The 23,048-nt window shown below is 40.4% G+C and overlaps 3 protein-coding genes across 3 annotated transcripts in view; 2 read left to right on the top strand and 1 right to left on the bottom strand.

The window, feature by feature from the left end:
- Nucleotides 1-7,602: 7,602 nt before the first annotated feature.
- On the top strand, nucleotides 7,603-9,601 carry LOC129779282 (beta-1,3-galactosyltransferase brn). The gene is made up of 3 exons (XM_055786682.1): nucleotides 7,603-7,856; nucleotides 7,928-8,954; nucleotides 9,018-9,601. The coding sequence occupies exons 2-3, from the start codon at nucleotides 7,963-7,965 to the stop codon at nucleotides 9,211-9,213; spliced, it is 1,188 nt and encodes a 395-aa protein (XP_055642657.1). The 5' UTR covers nucleotides 7,603-7,856; nucleotides 7,928-7,962; the 3' UTR covers nucleotides 9,214-9,601.
- Nucleotides 9,539-10,115, bottom strand: LOC129779283 (microtubule nucleation factor SSNA1-like). The gene has a single exon (XM_055786683.1). The coding sequence runs from the start codon at nucleotides 10,003-10,005 to the stop codon at nucleotides 9,667-9,669; it is 339 nt and encodes a 112-aa protein (XP_055642658.1). The 5' UTR covers nucleotides 10,006-10,115; the 3' UTR covers nucleotides 9,539-9,666.
- Nucleotides 10,116-15,648: 5,533 nt separating this feature from the next.
- The window catches only part of LOC129775638 (transmembrane protein 104 homolog), an 11,893-nt gene continuing 4,493 nt past the window's right edge, over nucleotides 15,649-23,048 (top strand). The window contains exons 1-3 of the mRNA XM_055780606.1: nucleotides 15,649-15,876; nucleotides 15,989-16,494; nucleotides 16,552-17,510. Of these exons, the coding sequence (XP_055636581.1) occupies nucleotides 15,838-15,876; nucleotides 15,989-16,494; nucleotides 16,552-17,509 (1,503 nt within the window). The 5' untranslated portion in view covers nucleotides 15,649-15,837 and the 3' untranslated portion in view covers nucleotide 17,510. The remainder of the gene's footprint in view (nucleotides 15,877-15,988; nucleotides 16,495-16,551; nucleotides 17,511-23,048) is intronic.

The raw sequence follows: 23,048 nt of genomic DNA, 5'->3' as shown, positions 1-23,048 counted from the left end.
CGGAGCCTTCCTGAGTCGTTTGGGAGCTTGGTGACTGCTATGGAAAGTCGTCCTGACGGGGATCAGACGATAGAGTGAGTAAAACAAAAGTTACTGGATGAGCATCAGCGACGATTGGAACGTTCGACGAATCCTGGTGAAAATGCTTTGAAGCTGGAGAGTGCTGCTCGGCAGGACAGGGTCTGCTATCATTGCCGGAAACACGGTCATTTTCGACGGGATTGCCGTCAGTTAAAGAAGCAACAAGAACAGGAAAAGAAGAGCGACGAACACCCGAAGAGCAGTAAATAAGTGGGAACAAAAGCGAAGCAGGCAGCAGAATCTGACGTCACAGTTTGTTTCATAGCTGGAAGCAAACAAAGTAACAGCTGTTGGTTTGTTGACAGTGGTTGTTCGAGCCACATGACGAACGAGAAAACGTTTTTTACCAAGCTGGACGAAGATGTCAAAATAAACGTTGTGCTAGCGGACGGTTCGTTCGCTATTTCTGCTGGTATAGGAGAAGGCGTTGTGAATTGTGTCGACGAGAAAGATGGTGTTTTGAAGGCTCCATTCAAAGATGTGTTATACATTCCCAGTCTCGACAGTGCGTTGCTGTCCGTGCGGAAGCTGACCCAGAAGGGATTGAAGGTGGAGTTTGGTGCTTCACGGTGTACTATATCCAGTGCAGAAGGAAAGGTGATAGCGGTTGCTGAGCTTCATGACAAGCTGTATATGCTGAAGCTTGCGGAGGATGCAAAGTTAGGCAGCGAGGCTCGACACTTGCCATACTGTCAGCACACTTGGCATCGACGATTCGGGCATCGAGATCCAGCGGTGTTAGACCGGATCAGAGCGGAGAACCTTTGTAAAGGACTAAAAGTGCAAAATTGCGGATTGCGACAAGTTTGTGAGCACTGCTTTGAGGGAAATCCTTTCCCTAAAATTTCACGAAATCGTGTTGAACGTGTTCTGAACATCATCCACACAGACGTTTGTGGTCCAATGAAGAAGAGTAATCTCCGGGAGGATGTCGATATTTAATGACTCTTATCGACGATCACAGTGGATATACAGTGGTGTGTCTTCTCCGACAAAAGTCAGATGCTGCTACATGCATCAAACGATTCGTGGCGCACGTGAAGACGTTTTGGCAGAGTACCATGCGTCATACGCTCAGATGGTGGAGGCGAATACGTGAACCGAGAACTGAAGGAATTCTATTAGCTGGAGGGATTTCAAGCGCAATTTAGTGCTGCCTATTTGCCTCAGCAAAACGGTGTTGCAGAGCGCAAAAATCACTCTGTTCAGGAGATGGCGACATTATTGTAACCGCGGTGTATCTGCAAAATAGACTGCCATCGCGTATTGTAGACAAAACTCCTTACGAAATGTGGTTCGGCAAAAAACCTTCGTTGAGCAATTTGCGGGTTTTTGGAAGTCCCGCTTATGTATACATTCCAGAAAATAAACGTGCCAAGCTTGATAGCAAGGCTCATCGGCTAATATTCGTTGGATATTGCGACGATGGAAAGGCGTATCGTTTTTTAGACACGAACACCAACGGGATAACAATCAGTCTTGATGTACGATTCATCGAGCTTGGTGATGGGTCATTGAGGCCACGCGATCTAGTTCCTGGTGCTGTGAAGAATACGTTGAAGTAGAATCTGAAAGTAAGGAAATTTTAATTCAGGAGGAGACAGAGGCCGATGAACCGCAGAAGCAAGCAACTGTTGAAAACCATAGATCCCTAATTCCTAATTTCCATAGCTCCCTAATTGGAGGAGAACGGTTCAACAAACTAGTCCGATGAAGAATTTTAGGGATGTTACGAAGAACCACGTGAGCAAACTCACGAGGTGGAGCGAAAACGAAGTACACGAGGTGTGCTTCCCAGGCGATACGAAGACTACGATGTTGATGTTGCCATGACAGTGCGCGAAGAGCCGACAAGCTACGAGGAAGCCGTTAGTGGTCTAGAGCAGGATCTGGGGAAAGCGGCGATGAATACGGAGTTTAAATCATTAATGAAAAATGAAACATGGACTCTAGAGCAACTGCCGACTGGTCGAGTACCCGTCAGCTGCAAATGGGTGTTCCGTAAGAAAGAGCATAGTGCCGGTAATGTTACAAGTTTCAAGGCTCGGCTGGTGGTGAGAGGTTTCTCACAGCAAAGTGGTGTTGATTACGACGCAGTGTTTGCACCAGTCGCAACTCTAACAATTTTTCGGGTTCTCTTGAGAGGTGCTGGTCATCATAACATGGTTGTGCGTCACATTGATGTGGAGTCGGCTACATGAACGGCTGCAAGAAGTCATCTACATGCAGCAGCTAAAGGGTTTCATCGAGAGCGGAAAGGAGACTCTTGTGTGTCGTCTCCAACGTAGCCTGTATGGTCTCAAACAGGCGGCTAAAGTGTGGAACAAGACTATAAGTGATATCCTGGCGGAAATGGGTTTCGTACAATCGCGATCAGACCCGTGCTTTTATTCAGTGATACTTCCTGGTGGTAGAAGAATGTATTTGCTAATATATGTCGATGATATGTTGAGCAAGAAAATTAAATTATCACCACTAGGATTGTTTCTACAGTTTAGATCAAGAAACGTATATCAAAAAGCTGACGATTCGTTCCGGTCTGAACATGCAAAGGGGTCAAGTGTTCCGATAGATATAGGTTATTACCGCAGTCGCGAAGAAAGTGAGAAACTGGACGATAATCGACGTTGTCACAGCCTTGTAGGAACACTACTCTACATGGCAGTGAATACTCGTCTTGACGTCGCAGCGAGTGTTTCATTCTTAAGTCGACAAGTGAGTTGTCCTACAGAAATTGACTGGACCGAACTTAAACGCGTTGTTCGGTATCTGATGAAGACGAGTGACTACAAGCTTAGATTACAAATCAAGAGGGGCGGATTTGCCTCACTGATCGGCTACAGGGACGCAAATTGGATTGGAGATACTTTCGACCGAAAACGAATACTGGTTATCTGTTTCAGCTAGGAAAGGCGACCATATGGCAAGCCGGAAGCAGACATCTGTATCGCTGTCGAGCATGGAAACAGAATATATTGCAGTATAAGAGGCATGTAAAGAAGTAGCCTGGCTAAGGCGTCTTCTTGAAGAGATTGGAGAGAAGCAGAATGGTCCAACAGTAATACTGGAGGACAATAGGATTTGCATAGATTTTGTACGAGAGGGGTGTCATATCAACACGAGGCTTTACTTCACGAAGGACTTAGCGGAGAAAGGTGTTGTAACACTTCAATATTGTTCATCGGAGGAAATGACTGCAGATGGTCTGACGAAGCCTTTAGGTGCCATTAAACAGGCGAAATTCGCAGCAATGATGAGATTGGTCAGTACAGCTGATTAACCTAGCAAATAAAATGTCAAGGATAAGTGCTGGCAGTGTAAAAAAGAGGTGACATTTTATGTACGCCGCCACTGTTTCTGAAGAGCTCCAACTTGATAGGAGAAAAATAAAACGAGTGATACGTTTCTTTTCATTCCATTGTATACCGTCGCGAAATATAGTTAACCTTTTGTACGTTCCGAAAATTAGTCTTTCTTTTACATTGCGTATGTCCCAAGGTGATTCGATTCGTTCTCGTTGTTTCACAGATTGGGCTGTCCATTGTGTGTCCTGTTGTTGCGATATTATTCCAACATGTACTATATGTGTAATTTGGATTTGTTCAAATTCACCTGTTGGTATCAGTTTTCGATGATGTTGTTCTTCCAAACCATCGATATGCATAAAACAATCTGAACTGAAGTAAAGCAAGCTAATTTACATGTTTTTAGTATTGCTGTTTAGGTCCTGTCTGAAGAAACGAAACCATTTCTTCCGGATGGTCACATTCCTCGGGAATCGATGAAATGATAATTTGTGGGATATGTTTTCAAAATTCGAGTTGGACTCGAGCCCGGGTATCAATGGTCGAACGCTCACGCATCCGGGTGCCACACATCGAGCCATAGAGTTGTCTGAAAATGGAAATATTTAATATATATATTCCTCCGCATCGCATCGTAAAAATACCAGTTTCAAAAACAGCACAGAAACAACACAGAACACGTAATATTCGCAGCATATAAAAAAACTTGTTATGAATTGCTTTGCGGACGCTGCTTTCCGTCAAAGCTGAGATGTCATAGTTGAGAGTGTATAAGTGAATCGTGTCGTTACACACTTCGAGTCCAGGTTACCTTTACATAAACGTACCCTGGGAGGAACTAACCTTTCGGACATTAATGGCGGGTTTACATTAGGGAGATCTGTAGCTATAGATGGATTTGTTCACCTGAAAATAGATGTAAACGGGTGAGAATATATATGATACACTTCTTCGAGGTATATATGTATACAATGTATAGAATAAATTCAGGCATATGTATACGCTGATGGGGTTTAGAACTCACTAAACCTGGATGCAGTTCTACTTCAAGTGAATAAATTCACCGAAAGTATGAATATAATCATTATATAAATTCGCGCTAGTGTAAACGGTTGATGCGATTTCTATAAATCTCATCATATTTCTTCGCACGAATATATCACTAGTCCAAACCAAGGGATTGCTAAGATGGCCGCCTTTCAGTAGCCAGCATAGAAAATCATGAGCATAGAAATCATAACCTAAAATTCAAAATGAAGTGCTCCGCGCGATTCTTCGGCTGTGATTTGAATTGCAAATCGTCAAGAAAGCTTCCGGATGGGTATCCAAACATCGCTTGCCAAAAAAAACTATCCAACGTAATCAAATATTAACATATATGACTCCAAACATTAAACAATACGTGAGCCCCCTAAGCGCGAGCCCTGTTTTATGCTGCCTACGCTCAATTTGCATTGGATGGGATAGGGTTGCCAGAGCCCCGGTCCAAACCCACCCTAACGGAGTACATATCGGGCAACAGCAGCAGCAGCAGAGGAACAAACCATTTGGACAGCAGCGGAGTGCGCATCGGGCAGCAGCAGCAGAGATCACTCGTACTGTAGTGGAGCGTACTTTTGGGACAGCATCAGCAGAGCACACATCTAGCAGCAGCAGCAGCTGGGTACATTTCAATCGGCGGAAGGAAAATCGTAACCAGACAGCAAAAACGATGTCAGGATACGACAGTTACCACTACTCCAGATCGCCTTCTCAAACTCTGGTAGATGGTGTGACCATCCCTAAACGTACGTACCGTTGAGCCTCCAGCACACCTCCTGACTCGCGGAGGTGTGATGTTCGAACTTGTGAGTACCAGAACTCTAGTTAACGCTCCTTCCCAGTTGTCAACTTACCATTTATAGCCCGATTTTCCATAGATTCGTGCTAAATCATTTCTACAAATACCCATGAAGTAATTCACATAAATTAAAGTGACCAGATGGTCAGAGGTCTAACGCGGGACACAAAAAACAAAACGTTATGTATATACGGTATGTGAACATAAACCCTATTTTAGCGAGTCTAAACTGATCAGTAGTATTTCTTTCTGAGTATCGGCACTCAGTTGTGATTTTTCGGTGGTTTAGATTTTGTTTACGCCCGAAAATCACTCGCTCAATCAGAGCATTTACGCCTGGCAAGCACGATTCAAATTCTAAAATTTTCTTCAAATTACCGAATGGAATGCTCGGAAATTCCAAATCATTTTTCATCGATTTTAGTGTTAACGTATGCATTCAAAAAATGAACTAATTTCGGATGGCGATGAAAGATAATTTATAGAAACATTTTTTTTTTAATCTTGAGACGCGTCCACATTACGCCAATCCGCCTTGGCCGCCCGGTAAAGCCGACTAAATGTGGAAGTACCGCCCAGGCTTACCGACGTGCCGAAAACCGGCTCGAATCAAATCGAACTCAACCCGAAACAAGTGGGTCCGGTTCGAGAAATTCGAACCAAAACAAAACGAAGCGTTGACGACATTGTGCTTCGTGTATTCGTGACGGCTTCGTGCATCCAATGAGGCGTCCACATTACAATAACGAACCGAATATGCCGCCTGATACACGCCGATCGGCATCATTCGGCATAATAAGTGTACAACAAAAATGATTCAAGGCTGTTGACTCACAGCAGCACCACTGTCAAGCAACTTGATGATTTTTCCATACTGCAAGCTCCACCCACAGCGAAGGAATTGGACATCCTGAGGCACTTTGTGTCTGCCAGATATAGCCGATCTGGTATTTACAATATCATCTCTTTGTCGCTACTTAAGCCGGGAGATCGAAGCAACTGGCCAAACGGTGGAGAAGAATCTGGCCAAAATGGACATTTTTATGCGGAAGCGTCAGACGAGACTGGCCGTATCTGAGCAGCAGGCAATCACCCCAGGTAAGCGATGACGTCGAATATATCATTCACATCAAGTTCTCGAAGAAGGTACTTCTCTGACAGACGTGAAGGAAATGTCCAAGCCACTCTTCTTTCGAGTCATATGGGAAGATATATAGTACGAAGTGCTTGCCGGAGTTGGGAAGGTGATGTGGTCTTTATGCCGAACCTGGGATCAGCCCATTATGCCAAAAGATCACTGGAGGAAGGATCGGCTAGAGATAAAGATTGTCGCGAAGACCACCAACCTTCCCAACATTCTCCAGCTGCGACCGATAGAAAACTTTTGGGCGAATGACCAAAATGGAGAGACAGACGGCCACCAAAGCCACGAAAAGGTAAAATAACACGCCAATATACATCTTTTCATCGGCCATGGCTCAGGTTCCGGTCAACTTCCGTAAGACCGCCCAGCACTTCATTTACGATACTTCATCAAACAAGCCTGCTCTTCCTGTCGAGTATACACTACTTCTTCCGGCTTATTTAAAACGTTAAGCCTTGACCGAGCTAGGGGACCAAAGATGAGCTTTTCGTCTGACTCATGTTGGTCCCGTTGGATCAATAGGGGACTTTTATAAAAATCATTTTCCAATTTAGTTGCTGTCACTTCCAGTTGACACTCTCTAAACAAAAAGCCCAATGTCGGTGTGATGAAACCAGCTCAACATATTAATCTTTGGATGCATTAGAAGCTCTCTTGAACATTCTGCCAGGTTCATCCATTTAAGAAAATCAACATGAATTAATTGTTATATTGAAATATATTGATACCGCGGGACATTTTCGTTTCTTTTTCCACATGCGGGACGTTTCGCGGGACGGAATCTTACGCGGGACATTTCGTTGAAATGCAGGACTGTCCCGCGTAACGCGGGATGTCTGGTCAGTTTCATAAATGGAATAATAATCAGTATTTTTTGAACATGCTGATGACGGACATGTTGAACAATACTGTTGGCCATACTATTGAAACTGAAAGCTTTATATGTTAGCAAAAGAACTCTTCTCTTGATTTGCTTTACCAAAACTTACTCTTCAGTACAAAAAGAAACAACGCCATGCTTGCAAGCTGGAAACCTTCTGTCGAGTTTCGACAGCTTAACTTACTTCGCCATTCAAGTTGGCTTCGATAGTCTAACTAGCGAAATTCGGTTTTGTACTAAAAAGACTATAGAACTCAATCCACCGACGTGGACATATCAACATGTTTCGCGATCAACTGACCCCTCTCCATTTTCATGATTTACTCAAATTCTGCACCAGTTCTCATTTGTCTGTACTGTCACAAAATATTAGGCAAAATAAAAACAAATTGCAAATTTATGTTCGGCCTTTCAAATCCATAGGTGTTTTTGTGTTATTTTTCATGTCTCAATCAATTGCTATGTAACCAGATATTAAAGATTGATTCAACAGGACTCCTCTAGATCGATTACGAATTTGCTCTCTGTTTTGCAACTAATAGAATTAACGAATTATGTAAGCTTCAAATACCAACACCAGAACAACAGAAACGTGTTCGAAGCAAGGTGAACAATTGTTGAAAATGTTTATTAAATTAACATAGAAGGACTCTGAACTTTTGTACTTTCGATTCCAGTTTGTTCTATATTGTCAAAACATCACAGCCTGAAAATGCTTCCACGAATTTGTATAAAGTTTAAGCTGAAATACATCGTATCGTTAGCAATCACAGTTCTGCTGTTGGAATACTTTGGCGCATTTACTCACGTCTTCGAGGAAGATTTTGACCGTACCTTCAAGTATCCAATGGAGGGAGATGTCCTGTCCTATGTTTATCAGTTGAGACATGGTCAACAGCCTGCGGTTGAGCCAATTAACGTTTATAACTATTCGTTCATCAACGACTGTCAACATAAGTGCAAAGAAGACGAAAGGATGATCGCACCTCGACTTGTGTTCATCATCAAATCTGCCATAGAACACTTCGATCGTCGGGTGGCCATTCGGAAAAGTTGGGGATGGGAGAAAAGGTTTTCCGATGTAAAAATTCGTACGGTTTTTGTTCTTGGTCGTCCCGCCGTACCAAACCGCCGACTTCAGTCGTTAATTGATCTCGAGTATGCCAACTATAGGGACATTGTTCAGGCGGACTTTGTCGATGCTTATTTCAATAACACCATCAAAACGATGATGGGTTTCCGCTGGGCCGTTAGCTACTGCCCTCGTGCCAAGTTTTATATGTTTGCCGATGATGATTTTTACATTTCGTCTAAAAATTTGCTCAAGTACGTGCGTAATCCGGTCAATTATCCGGAATATCTGGAGGAAACCGATGAAGCACTGCGTAAGCTTGCCCGTAGACTGAGTCAAACGACAGATAATGCTAATAGTTCCGGCCTGGAACCAATTCGATCTAACCTCACGAAACGATCAAAGCGACAGATTTTAAATATGGAGATGGAGCTACCCAACGATGTGAAACTGTTTTCCGGTTTCGTGTTTCGCTCGGCGCCCCATCGGCACAGGAGCAGCAAATGGTACGTCTCACTCGAAGAGTATCCGTGGCATATGTGGCCAACCTATGTGACCGCTGGCGCTTTTCTGCTCTCCCACGAAGCCCTCTTCGAGATGTACTACGTTAGCATGTATACGAAACATTTCAGGTTAGTGCAGTTGCATACTTAAGACCGTTTTTTACTTTCTAATTGTATTTTCAATGAGATTAGATTTGATGACATTTATATGGGCATAGTGGCGCTGAAAGCCGGGATTGAACCTCTGCACTCGGAGGAGTTCTACTTTCATAAGGCTGCGTATCTAGGTCCCCAGAGTTACAAGTATGTACTGGCCACTCACGGGTACGATAATCCAGACGAACTGATCAAGATATGGAACGAAATTCGTGCCGCCGGATACGCATAGAGCTGGTGAATAATAGCATTTATAGTTTGAGGCCAAATGAGAATTGATTTATCAGTTTTTTGCAACCATAGCAAAGGAGAAGTTCTGACCACACTTGCATACAATTATATTCAATAATCAATGAAAAGACTACTCGATAACTAGTTCTCTCATTCATTAAGTAATTGTAGGACAGTTATTTACAGTAGGGAAAAATAGTAGAAGCGGTTCCTTTGCAGCTGTCATAACAAAAGTCAGTTTTTAGACTTCTCTCAGACTGATGTGTGATAACCAGGTTGATCTTAGGGAAGACTTTAGCAGTTACGGATAGAAAGAAATAATTTTCTGAGGTTCTTACCAAATATTTGTAGTATTTATTATTCCTAATTAAAAACGTTTATTGCTATCATTGCGTGGCTAATTTGTAAACACAGATAAAAAAATATTAAGTTGCAGGTGAAAAACGGCACGGAATTATTTCCTTTTAGGCAAATCATCACTACTGTGAACTTTTTCGTCTTTTTTGGCCGACATCAACAGCATATGCAAGGTGTCCACAACCTTACTGTAGCCTGATTCCGTCTCGGTGAGTTTGCATTCCTGTTCGTGCAATTTCTGCCGGTTTCGCTCCAGCGATTCATCGAGCGCGGCCAGCTGTTGCTGTAGTTTCGCAATTTCGTTTTCCAACTGTACGCGCTCCTGCTGTTGACTGGCGACTTTTTCCGCCATTTTCTGTTTTTGCGAGCGCAGTTGACTAATACACTTGACCATTTCCTGGTTGTGCGCTTGGAGGCGTGCAGCTTCCTCGAACATTTTCCGCTTTCGTCTCCGGTATGGCTAGTAGGCGTTAAACAAAACAATTCATTATGAAGAGATGCGACCTGTCACTGTGGGAATTCAAAATTCGACATGGATGACACGGACGATCTTGTTTTCATAGATGTTCCTTAGCATGACAACCAGATGTCTGCACTCTACCTCGATGTCGAAGTACAGTGTCGATATTGGCGATCTAATACTTATGACAGACATACAGCTGTACTTGCGTTGTACTTCGAAAATTGTATGTCTGTCACCATGTACAGCGCTAGAACCATGCAAGCAACTCGGTACAATCGCTGTACCTGTACCGACCTATTTTTCCGCTGTACATGGCTACAGTTGTACTGTGCGCAGCGCCATAGACGGTTAGTGGTGGGTAGCATGAACAAAACGAATCAAAACATTTGGTATACATTCTTTTCATTGACTTTCTCTTGAGTTAATAACTCAGATTGAAACATATTTGTTGTGTTCGATAGTTTAGACGCTAAATAAAAACCTTTTTCATTGAATCTTGCTTTTCAGTGCGTAAAATAAACAAATACCCTCACTTTTGTGGTTCTGAGCTCTAATGTAGATGTCGCATGAGCTGATTCAGCTCTGCGTAAATTCGTCAATTGGCGATCTAACGTGCAAATCTACACCTAGGCGGCGCTGCGGTGAAAGTGATGATGGTTTTAAATTTTGCCATGTGAGCTTATGGAAGGTTTGTAGTTCTTTTCATAAATCACAATGTTATAATCATAAAAAAATTATTTGATCGCGATGAGTTTTTAAGAAATTTAATTCTGCGTATTTTTATATATAACATGTTATTTTCTTATCTCTTTCAGTAGAGAAAATTGTATAAATATTGACAATGGTTGAATCAAAGACGGAAATTCGAGAGCACCATCAAAAACAAGTAGAAAAATGCATGGTTCTTGCATGTGAGAACTACCTTGTAAAGTCCGGAAGTAAAACATACGTGAACAAATCACGTATATTTTACTTCCGGGCTTTCCAAGGTAGTTCTCACATGCAGGAATCGTGCATTTTTCTACTTGTGTTTGATTGTGCTTTCGAATTTCCTTCTTTAATTCAACCATAGTCAACATTTTTATAGTTTTCACTACTGAAAGAGGTAAATAAATAACATGTTATATATGAAATTGCGCAGAATTAAATTTTTTACAAACTCATCGCAATCAAATAATCTTTTATGATTATAACATTGTAATTTATGGAAAGAACTACAAACCTTGTAAAAGAACGAAATAGGAAAGGAACGAAACAAAAGAATCAATGTTACTGTATGCGTAGAGAATATTTCGTTTCCACTTCACCCCGATACACTGAAATTAATCCACCGAAAATGACTGTAGTGGAAGTGAGAGTTGTATGAATAAAATTCAATCACATTTATTAGCTTCGAAAATAACTAGCCCTGCTTGCATGTGAGAACTACCTTGGAAAGTCCGGAAGTAAAACATACGTGATTTGTTTTTCAATTTTAGGTTACCTTATCATCATTTTCTTAGTTCAAAAACAGAATCCAGATGTAACATCAGTTTTATGATGTACATTGTCATAAAATATATTTAGTCCGCATCATATGCGTATATTACGCTGATGCAGTTTGTGTGTCGTATAAACGTATAATTTAAATCGATTCAGTACTGCAGTAAATCGTGTTGTATGATGAAGAAAATCATGAAACAGTAAATCATATTGGATCCTAATAAAGAACATATTACATCATATTGAAATGTCAATGAAATGCTTCAACAATGACAAATGATTTACAAAAATAGACTTCTGAATATCAGCACTCGAAATTGCTGATGTTCGATGAAAGTAACAACGCCAAACATCCCTTCTAATGAAACATGCAGCAAAACGAAGTGAACTATGCCATTGAACGCCAATTTTAGATATATACCACATCGAATTTGGCACATTGCATCGGATCGCTTTGCAAGATTGCCAGATTGATTTATTATATTCATTATAATAGTAATCAGAATTTAGTTGGATATGATTGAGAAAACAAATTATATAGTTAAAATTGTAATAAAAATAATTTAAAATTGAGATAGTTTCATTGATATTCATTTATTTTTCATTATTCCAGTTCAATGATATTATATATTTGGTTTCTACAATAGGGAAATCAAAGATCCTTTTCTTAAATAATAAAATCGGTAACCAGGAATGACTGATCCTACTGCATAGAATATATTAGGTTATATCATATCGAATCATATGTATGAGTTTTAACCGCTGTTGAAATAAATTTCAGATAGCCGCGCGAGATAGCTGGTGGATGATAATCCAGACGACCGGAGTTCGAACCCACATCGGAGCAGTTTTCACTAAACATTAATCTGTGCCACTTTAAACATTCATATTCCACGCCCAACACAAGTCAATCAAACAATTATTATTTCTACAAACATAAATACTCATATATAAAAATGGCGATTCGTGAGGCTATAATAAACATTTCACGAAAATATTTTGCGCCATTTGTTTTTTTTTCTATGTCTGTAAGAAATCGTATATGAGTATGGCAAAAGAGGTATTTTGTGCTTTGACAATTCAGGAATATATTCATATTAGATCGCAATTCAATTCAACATAATCGCTATTATAGCCGGTCAAAGTTGCATATTCATCCAAACAAATTCGAAAGCATTTGCCATGTATGTATATGGCCTCCACTTTTGCATGCATATGCCAGTTAGGCGCATTATATGCCAACCAAATTTCAGGGCATATGATGTTATATATACGCTTGTTATGCGATTCAATGTTTGCTGGGTAATATCCCCCTCTCCGACAATTGGAATCATCAGTCGATTGCGGCATTCGTGGAAATTCGATAATAGAATGCTGCTTTCTACAAACAATGCGGTGGTGAAATATCAACCCCATATCAAATATCGATTTTATAGCCAATGGTACTATTTGTACGCAATCTGTATTGAATTATCATCGATACTTCGATTTTCGCTAAAGGCCCCATTTAGTCCGGTGGTAGAATAGAAATGGGAGAGAAAAACGTTGTGCTTGGCGAGCGAGTGAGGCTATTCTCCGTTAACTTAACCACGACTAAATGTATTTCCGAGCGGGCACCAGTTCATTACACTTGATTTGTGTGATTTCATTAGCCTGTTTTCAAATTAATTTTCAAGCAATTGAAACAGGTTTTCGGGTCAATAGTTAACAAGCATATAACTCTTAGACATTTCATCTTTCGGATAAAGTGTATGATAATCATCACTTCGTTTAACCGGAATAGAAATATTAATTCTCAAAGGAGGAATCGATTCCTCCACGGAAATACCCAGCGTAAATAGGTTTCCGGAATAAATCGCACCAGAAACAACCGCCCAGAAAAGGTAGACTAGAAATATTGGGGCGCGGAAGAAGTATCATAGGTCGAAGACGGTTTGTGATATCGTGCGTGAGTATGTATTGGTTACGATTTTGTTATGATTTTGCGCCGGGCAAACGTAATGCATCAGGCAAACGTATGCCGTCCGTCGCTCGGTAAAACTCGGTCGGACCTTGCTAATGATTCGTATCCTATGTTTCAAACTAACCGGGTAATCGGTGGAACACAGGTTTGCGTGCGAGATACCGCCGCTTCTGACGGCAGGTTAGCGGTGGACTAGGATCGCGTCATCTTGGCGGCTTGAGCCACCTCAATTCCTTATCCTCGTTAAATGGAAACTTCGCCGCCATCAAGTTGACCTCAGAATAAATTTCGAAGAACGAAAACGAAATATTAATTTATAATAAAATTACGCTTTTTTCTGTTAGGCATTTAACCCATCATGTTTTTCCCGCGCAGTTGTTTTCTGGTGTAATTTATCCCTCACTTCCTGACAATTGGAATAAGTAATCGTTTGTGGCGTTCGTGAGCATTCGATAATAGAACTGCTGCTTTCTTTGATATGTTGGCTCGGTTCAGTCAGTTCAGTTTGCTCGGATTAGGAAAGAAGAGCATAGTGTATAGGCAGGCGAACGAGACCATTCTCCTGTCACTTCGCATTCACAACTAAATTGATTTCCGAGCAGGTACCAGTTCAATGTCTGTTTTCTAAGCAATTTATAAGCTATTGAAATAAGCTTTAGGGTTATCTACGGTCATTAAGGCGATCTAACGCAAAACGTAAACGATCGGTGAGACATCTGGATTTTGAACTAAGAAAATGATGATAATGTAACCTGAAACTCAAAAACAAATCTAGCTTAACTTTTGAAATGGTCCTATGTAACAAAAGTAAACAAATCAATATAATGGATGCACGCTCTTAGTTTTCAATCATTGAATGTATTACAAAAACAATCGTTCATGTATCTATCTTCTTCATCTTTTTATCGCTGATACAAAAAATATCCTATGTGCAGATTCGTATTTTAAGCACTCGGCTGTTACTTCGGACGCCACTTTCCTCCAACGCTCGGAACGTCCGAAGTAACAAAGCAGTCAAAACAACACAAAGTCGTACTTCGGTAGTTTTGGGTTTTTGTATCTTACAGGCGTTGTTAGCGATTTCAGTGCAATTCAACGAGTGATAACAACAATAATATGTCTTTAGAACGAAATGCTGATATTTTAATTGCTGTTTAGTAGTTAGATTCAGAATCTCATCGTGCAACGTAATATGTCCAATGTGCAAACGCGGCAGTCAAAACGTCCAATGTAACATTTTTTGTTCCTAGGCTTCAAATTTAAGCTCAAATCACTGAACAACAGTTACGATTGGTTTTTCAGAGTTATTCTTGACTGCTAGTGGTGAAAGTAGTGATAGAGATCGATACCTTTCAATACAATTCGCAGATTAATGTTCGGGTCTTCTACTTCGTTTTTCTCGAGTTGACAAAAATGTTACATTGGACCTTTTCAAAAGTTACGCGAGAAATCACGTATATTTTACTTCCGGGCTTTCCAAGGTAGTTCTCACATGCAGGATCCATGCTTTATTCGACTTGTTTTTGATTGTGCTCTCGAATGTCCTTTTTTGATTCAACCGTTGTCAATATTTATACCGTTTTCACTACTCGAAGAGGTAATTTATGGAAAGAAATTACAAAGTAGATTTGTACGTTAGATCTCCAATAATCAACAAGCATATAAGTTATGTAGTTATAGTTGATAATGCTTTGATAAAAATAAAGATAAAATGTCTGACAGTTATGCGATATAACCGTTAAACATTTTATCTTTGGAAAGAGGTGATTATCATACCACTTCGTTTAGGCGGCAAAGAGATATTAACGCTCAATACCTTGCGCTTCCAACGTAACGCTCTCATTTTCGAAACTTTTTTTTTTTTCTTCTCTTTGGCACAGACCTACTGATCCATAATTGCCAGGTGTTGTCAATGAAATGTCAAGATATTCGACGCGAACAGGTAAAGCAATTCGGCCGGTTAGTTTGCTATTATTTTCGAAACTATTACTTCACACCCCATGACAGAAATGAAGGACGTAGTCCTGCGTCAAAAAGTGTTCATTGTGGAGTTGTAAAACAAACTTAATATTTATATCAACACTACTGATGATGCCAGCGCCTCTCGACTTCACATTGAACAACTTTGGGACGTTTTTTTCTTTTTTTTTGTTACGTAAATTGACAACTCACTCAATTATTGTTTACATTTTTGTAGCCTTTGTTTCTTATCGCAACGCAAAGTCGCTATTCGCGTAGTTTTTCGATCATATAAACATATGTATTGAAAATTTAACCGATTACTTGTAATATACGTGAGCAACCTTCATTCAAAAAACACGCAGTGAAGACATAACGAACCTGTAGCGATTCCAAATGATATGCCTAACCGCAGCGCACAAGAAGAGTATCCGACTTGGGTAATATTTGTAACACTCGTTAACCACAGACCAGTGACTTACTGGAACGGATCTCTGACTCATAGTCTGTTGCACAAATATAAAACTAGAACATTGTTGGTCCCTTTCATAGGTCGGCTTTGTTTTCATCTTTAACCTCATCGTTGGAACTGGTGCATTAACGCTCCCCTCGGCCTTCAGCCACGCAGGATGGCTTTTGGGGTCGATTTTGATAGTGGTGCTGGCGTTCGTGAGCTACGTGACCGTGACGTTCATCATAGAGGCGATGGCCTGCGCTAATGCAATCTATAACTGGGAACGGTTGCAGCTCATCAAGCGGGACCGAGTCGTTGAATATGACGAGGATAGTAACGTTGAGACCATTGCCGAACCGTTAATACAACCCGGGCCAGGCGAGGATCAATGGACGGATGCTATCGAGCAGACACCGCTGAACATTATGTACTGCCGAAATCAGTATTACAGTCTGTCGAACAAGATCGAGTTGGGGGTAATGGCCAATATGTTCTTCGGGAGGGTCGGCAGATTTTTGTTCTTCTTCTGCCTTGCCGTTTATCTGTACGGGGATCTGAGCATCTATTCGGCGGCGGTTTCCAAAAGCTTGAGAGATGTTATTTGGTAAGTTGCAGTGAGTGTGGCGGTTGGTTTCGTTTATAAATTTCAATATTTTTGCAGCTTCCACAACCACTCGACCAATGCATCCGATGATAGCGATTTTACTTCACGCTGCTGGGAAGACAGTGCGATGTCTCGGTTCGACGTCTACCGGCTGTGCCTTGTGGCGTTCTTTACCACTTTAGGGCCGTTTGCTTTCCTTAACGTACAAAAAACAAAATATCTGCAGCTCGTGACCGTTTTGTTCCGGTGGCTTGCGTTTTCGGTTATGATCAGTATCGCGACTCACCGTTTGTTCATACAAGATGATGATTCCCCAATCGTACCGGAAAAGGCAAACATGAACGGCATACCCTACCTTATAGGAACGTGCATTTATTCATTTATGTGTCATCACTCACTGCCCAGTTTACTGACGCCAATCTCCAACAAACGTAAACTAAAGTCCCTAATATCCATGGATTATGTGCTTATTTGTGCGTTTTATCTGTCACTGGCATTGACGGGAATATTTGCCTTCGCCGACATCAAGGACCTCTACACGTTGAACTTCGTACCGAACTCAGACCAAGACAGCGGAATCCTGAAAGGGATCGAGTACTTCTTAGCACTGTTCCCGGTGTTCACACTATCCGCCAGTTATCCGATCATTGCCATTACGTTGCGCAACAATCTGCAAACGCTATTTCTCGACACGAACCAGCTTGACACGTACAATTTCTTCCTGCGTCGGGTGTTCTTCGCGCTGCTCGCGATTCTGCCCCCCACGATTGTGTGCTTCTTTACCGAGAGCGTCATCTCGCTGGTGGAATTCACCGGATGCTACGCTGGAACGGGTATCCAGTACCTGATACCCGTCGCACTCGTGTATTCAGCGAGACGGACCTGCGTCAGCATAATCGGACGGGGCATCGTCAACGACTACCGCAGCCCGTTTAAAGGTAACCTGTGGTTGGTGGTGATTTTTGGCTGGACCGTCGCCTGCCTGGTGCCCGTTACAATCAATCTGACGCAATGAGGTAAGTGTGGCGAGGGATTTTCGGGTTACGATATTACGGTCTAGCTCATCTAAATTTTGTTTTAAAAGTTGGTGTTGCCATGGTATTGGGTGTGTAATTTAATCCGTTCCTTTTCCACAAGATAACTGGACAAGGTGTTATAAATAGTCGACGACGACAACTGATTTTTGCTGAATCGGGAAGTGTCGACATCTGTCAACCAAAGTTCAAATTTTACTGCGTTGAAAATGTTGAGTTTCTTTGCAAATAAGCACCATTTGCGGGAAGTTTTGATTCTCTGTTTCCATTGGAAGAAAAGTGCAGCTGAAGTGCATCGAATCCTTGTCATTGTTTATGGTGACTCTGCACCATTGAATAGAAATTGTAGGAAAAGGTTTGGACGATTTAAAAGTGGTGATTTTAGTATTCAAGACAAAAAGCGTCCGGGTCAACTGAAAAAAATATGATTGAAAGGTGGATCCCTGTCGTTAACCATTACATTGGGAAGTCCGAACCTTTTTCTTGAATGGCGTTAACGTTTCCTGTGGAACTTTTACCGTCTCAACGTATGCATTAACTAGCGTCATTTATTAATACTTAGTTGAGATTTCTTAAGCCAAATAACACTCCTTGAAAGTATTCCGAGGAGCAAGCTCTAGAATACGCGTGACCACAGTGCAAGTCGAAGGAAATATCTCTAACGAGAAACCCCGAGCCAGAACGGGAATCGAACTCGAACCCCCGGCATGATAATATGAGACGCTAACCACTCGGCCACGGGTGCACTGAAAGCCCGAACCTAGCAAGTGAATTAATCACTCGTTTTGCTTCCGTTCCATACAATATGACCTCTATTTGCGCCCACTTTGAGTAGCTGTCTACGATGAACAGGAATGTTTTACCATCGAAATGAAAGAAATCAGTATGTAAACGGCTCTTAGGAACTGTTTGCTTCAATGGAAAACGCGAACAAAAATCAGCGTTACCCATGTGTGTCGAGTCCCTTGTCTGTAACAAGATGTCCTAAGTAGGGCAGCTGTGTAACGAAAAATTTGCATTTCTTGAAGTTTACTTTGATATTTGCCTGTGAAAGTCGCTCCACATAATTCGTAAAGGACGTACCTTGCACCCAATGGTCTAGCGTTCCGAATGAAGGCATGTTGCGATATTTGCGAACAACAGGAAACATAGAAATAAAAACGACTCACTTGATGCACTCTTTTTGTTTTTACCGATATCAGAACCCAAACAGTCCTTATCCACTAACTGTTGTTGTTTACATTGGTGAGTGAGACACAGCCAGTGAAGCCTTTCTCACAACTCACTCAGTCACAGCGAGAAATATTTTCTTCAGCCTTAAAGGCCCATTTATACGTTGCTAGTAGCTGGCTTCACAATGAGCAGCTACTGACCCGGTGAACTCGCTTGACAAATGGTTGACTCGCCTTGTCCGTTCACACAATGTGAGCTGCTGGCAAGAAACTAGATACTACGGCACAGGTTTTCCAGAGATGCCAGGCGGTTTTTCAAATGTCCATCAAATCGTCAGAAACAGCAATCAGATCCGAATTTGTCAGATGATTGATCCGAAATCGACTTCTTTATTGGCAGTTTTCGTCTTAGATTTTCAGTTGAATTTATCATTACACAATTTTATCGCTAAACACACACTGGCCGTGTTTAAAAATACTTTGTGCTGAATTTCTTTGAACTGAAGGTACTATCCGGAAAAAGCAGAAAGAAAAAAGGATTCGGTCCAGGAATTGGATGCAAAAAAAAGGAGCAACAAATACAATATTGAAGTAACTCTACGATGATGATCCCCGAGAGTACAGAGCAGTGTTGAGAATAACACTTGAAAAAGTGAAAAAACTGTTGGATTTAATTGCTCCACAAATACAACGCAAGATACACTCATGAGGGATGCTATACCTACATAAGTGAAACTAGAAATGTTGTACCTTTCTTCTGGAATATCGTTCAGATTATTGTCGATATTTTTTTAGAATCTCGAAAGCATCCATAGCTAAAATAATTCCGAAAGTATGTAGTGCTACAAATGGCAGTCTAAAAGATTTTTCAAATTTTGAATTATTTCGCCTTGACAGCAGCTTCGTGTACCAATTTGTGAAATGAAAATGATAGTAGATTTGCAGGAGGAATAAATACGCCTCAAAAACTAAAATAATGAATGAAAATCTACTTTTTTAAATGGAATATGTATTCTGTTTTTTAGAACAATACTTTTTTTGGAAGTTGTGAGTGAATTTCGAATGAAAATTGTGCCCGATAATGATTTTATATTTAGAATCCCAAGAAAACTATCTCAAAAAGAAAACGTGCCCCACCAGCGTGCAAAACAAAATAAAATGAGTAAAAAAACTTTTTAAGTTAAACGGTTTATTTGTGATTAAACATAATAATGTACTAAAAGCTAGAGAAAATAATTAGGCAAGTTGCAGTTAGTAGTTATCACACCTCTCCTTCATTAGTCTAGGGCATTGATAAGACTAAAATAAAATAGTGGGACATATGATGAAATCACTAATTGTGGATAATGAAAATGAATGGATTTTATAATTTAAAAAGTTTTTGTTTACTCATTTTATTTTCTAGTTTTTAGTACATTATCTGTTTCATTAGAATATTTCTCTACAATAAAGGCATTGTACTGTATTCTATCAGTCAAAAAATTTCATTTGATACCGATATTGAGTAGATTGCAGAAAATACATAGTGTGTTCTCCAAGTCAAGTTCGTTGGTTTGATACACATATCTCAATCAACCTTTTTTTTGAGATGATATGGAATCAGCGATTTTGAGCGGAGGCCAAATTGGATTTTTCAAGATAAGCAGTTTTAAAATGACAGCAGTTCCTATCCGGTCAGTTCCTATTGGTCAAATTTCTATTACTGTGGGACAATCCTACAGACATACATACATACATACGAACAGTTCAAGCTAAATAAAACCGTTTAATAAAGTATATTGCTATTTTGTGATTGCGGCCATCTTGGATTTTAATTTTTCATGATCTACTGTGATCTACTATTCAAGCCCTTTCATTTGATACCCATATTAATGGTGTTTTGACATAATATGTAGTCCGCCATTTGGTAGAATTTTGATGGATTTGCATTTTTCATAAATAACCGTGTTCTGCTAGTCAATCCCTTTCATTTGATACCCATTGTTACGGGGGTTTCGGAGGTTCTATTCAGCACGCGTTTTTATCAATGTATAGCGAGCTCAAAGCTGTATTTATTAAGAGAAACAATAATTAAACAAGAACTTTACATTATTAGGTTTTACCTACATTTGATCTCCTCGTTTTAAATTCAAAGCACGACAGGATGATTCAATTATTTAACAATTTGGGAATTCAACTTTATTTTGGGTTCTATCTCTACTCCTTTTTTGTGATTAGCAAAGAATGTGTGGTACGAGAGAAGTTTTCAGAATGACAGTGATGACAGCTAGCTGTCAATGATTGTCTGGGTGCGTCATGGAGTGGCACCGTCCGGATGCGCAGGTTCAGATCAAGTCATCAGTGGCGTAGTTTGCTTCCCCCCAACACCCATATTAATGAAGTTTTGGGAAACTATGTAGTCCGCCATTTAGTAGTGGCAGCCATCTTGGATTTGCATTTTTCTTAAATAACTGTATTCTGCTAGTCAAGCCCTTTCATTTGATACCCATATTGATGGGGTTTTGGAAAACCCACATTGATGAGGTTTTGAGGAAGAAAGGGATCCGCCATTTTGTAGCGGCCTCTATCTTGGATTTACAAGATAATGAAATACGCAGTTTTGTAATGACTACAGAGATAAAGGTGTGTTCCAAATTTCAGATCAATCGGTCAACAAGAAGGGGGTCAAATTTCTACTAATGTGGGACATGTTACAAACATACAAACAGATTACAGGGCAAGCTAAATAAAACCGTTTAATAACAACGATTCCGCTTAGAAACTATGAGGGTTTTATTTGTTTTTTCAATAATTTTCAAGTCTATAATAATCTTCGCATATTTTCAAATATCTTAAAAATAGAGACATGTAAAGACAATGTAAAGATTTGGCATCCCTGATTCGAGCGCTAAATTCTGTTTTTGACGTTTTGAGGGATGCGAGTGCGAGTAAATTCAAAAAAATTTGAAGTAGCTCGCACGCCGAATCACACATGACACTAACTGGCATGATGTGTTCACACGGTGTGAGTAGCTGTACTGCAGTAACTGACTAGACCGACTCGTATGCTTACTCGCACCGTCTGAACCCGGCTTAAGGCCCATTTATACGTTGCTAGTAGCTGACTTGACAATGAGCAGCTACTGGGCCGGTGAACTCGCTTGACAATTGGTTGACTCGCCTTGTCCGTTCACACAGCGTGAGCTGCTGACGAGAAACTAGATACTACAGCATTGGCTTACCAGGGATGCCAGATGATTTTTCAAATGTCCATAAAATAGTCAGAAACAGCAATCTGGTCCGAATTTAACAGATGATTGATCCGAAATCGACTTCTCTATTGGCAGTTTTCGTTTCAGGTTCTCAGTTGCATTTATCATTAGACAATTTTATCGCGAAATACACGCTAACCGTGTATAAAAATACTTTATGCTGAAGTTTTTCGAACTGAAGGTACTATCCGAAAAAGCAGAAAGGCAAAAGGATTTGGGCCAGGATTTGGATGCAAGGAAAAGGAGCAACAAATACAATATTGAAGGCACTCTATGATGATGAGCCTCTATAGCAAGGGTTTTCAGATTTTTGACGTAGACCTACGTCTTTCAGGAAGGGTGCCAAATCACAAAGAAAAAAGGTCACGTTTTTATGAAATAAAGTTAACGTTGATAATTATTCTCACTGTGAACGAATTCTCATGATTTGCATACCAATCGAATCGGAAATTCTCTAAGATTTGTTTGATATGCTATACATTACAATTCGCTAATCTCTAAAGCGGTTAAGTTCATGGAAACTGGAAGAACTTCCTTTTTCCCATACGTTTGTTCTGCCGATTAGTGTACTAACCGTACCCTTATTTCGAATGCTTATAACTAGAACATTTCTTAACAGATCGGAAAGACTTTTGCATCAATTGATAGGGAATATTTCTGCGCGTCTATCACAATTAAAATGTTATTTTTCATGAGATGAACAATTGGATAACTGCAAAATGTCAAGCGTTATCTAAACGCCCTAAAAATTTCGATGCATTCTAAAGTAATATTCGAAGTGGTAAACAAGTGGATTACATAATATAATTGCGTAGTTCTACGTCGAAAATATGCGGTCGTGTCCTAGATACAACCCCTTACAAAAAATTTTATAGCAGATCACTTTTTATAGCAAAAATATTTGATGAGGTGCCTGTATTTTTTTAATCGATAAAACAAATATTATTTGCATTGACATTACCCAGCTGAAAATAATTCAGTTTCGGTTGCACGTGGCAGTTACACGATATCTTACCTGGAATAAACAAGATAGATCACCATATGCCCAGTGAAATTAAATTGAAGATTTTTTTTCAAGGTGGGTTTTCAAGTGGGAG

This window comes from Toxorhynchites rutilus, chromosome 3 (genome assembly GCF_029784135.1).
Source record: "Toxorhynchites rutilus septentrionalis strain SRP chromosome 3, ASM2978413v1, whole genome shotgun sequence".
Taxonomy (NCBI): domain Eukaryota; kingdom Metazoa; phylum Arthropoda; class Insecta; order Diptera; family Culicidae; genus Toxorhynchites; species Toxorhynchites rutilus.
Note: the sequence above shows the minus strand (reverse complement) of the source record. Positions and strands in the feature narration are given on the sequence as shown.

What these genes read in the sequence shown, in the direction of transcription:
- LOC129779282 (XM_055786682.1), top strand. Translation starts at nt 7,963, where the DNA reads ATGCTTCCACGAATTTGTATAAAGTTTAAGCTGAAATACATCGTATCG. An exon ending in ATGTATACGAAACATTTCAG is followed by an intron (nt 8,955 to 9,017) that starts GTTAGTGCAGTT and finishes CAATGAGATTAG; the next exon opens with ATTTGATGACATTTATATGG.
- LOC129779283 (XM_055786683.1), bottom strand. Translation starts at nt 10,005, where the DNA reads ATGTTCGAGGAAGCTGCACGCCTCCAAGCGCACAACCAGGAAATGGTC.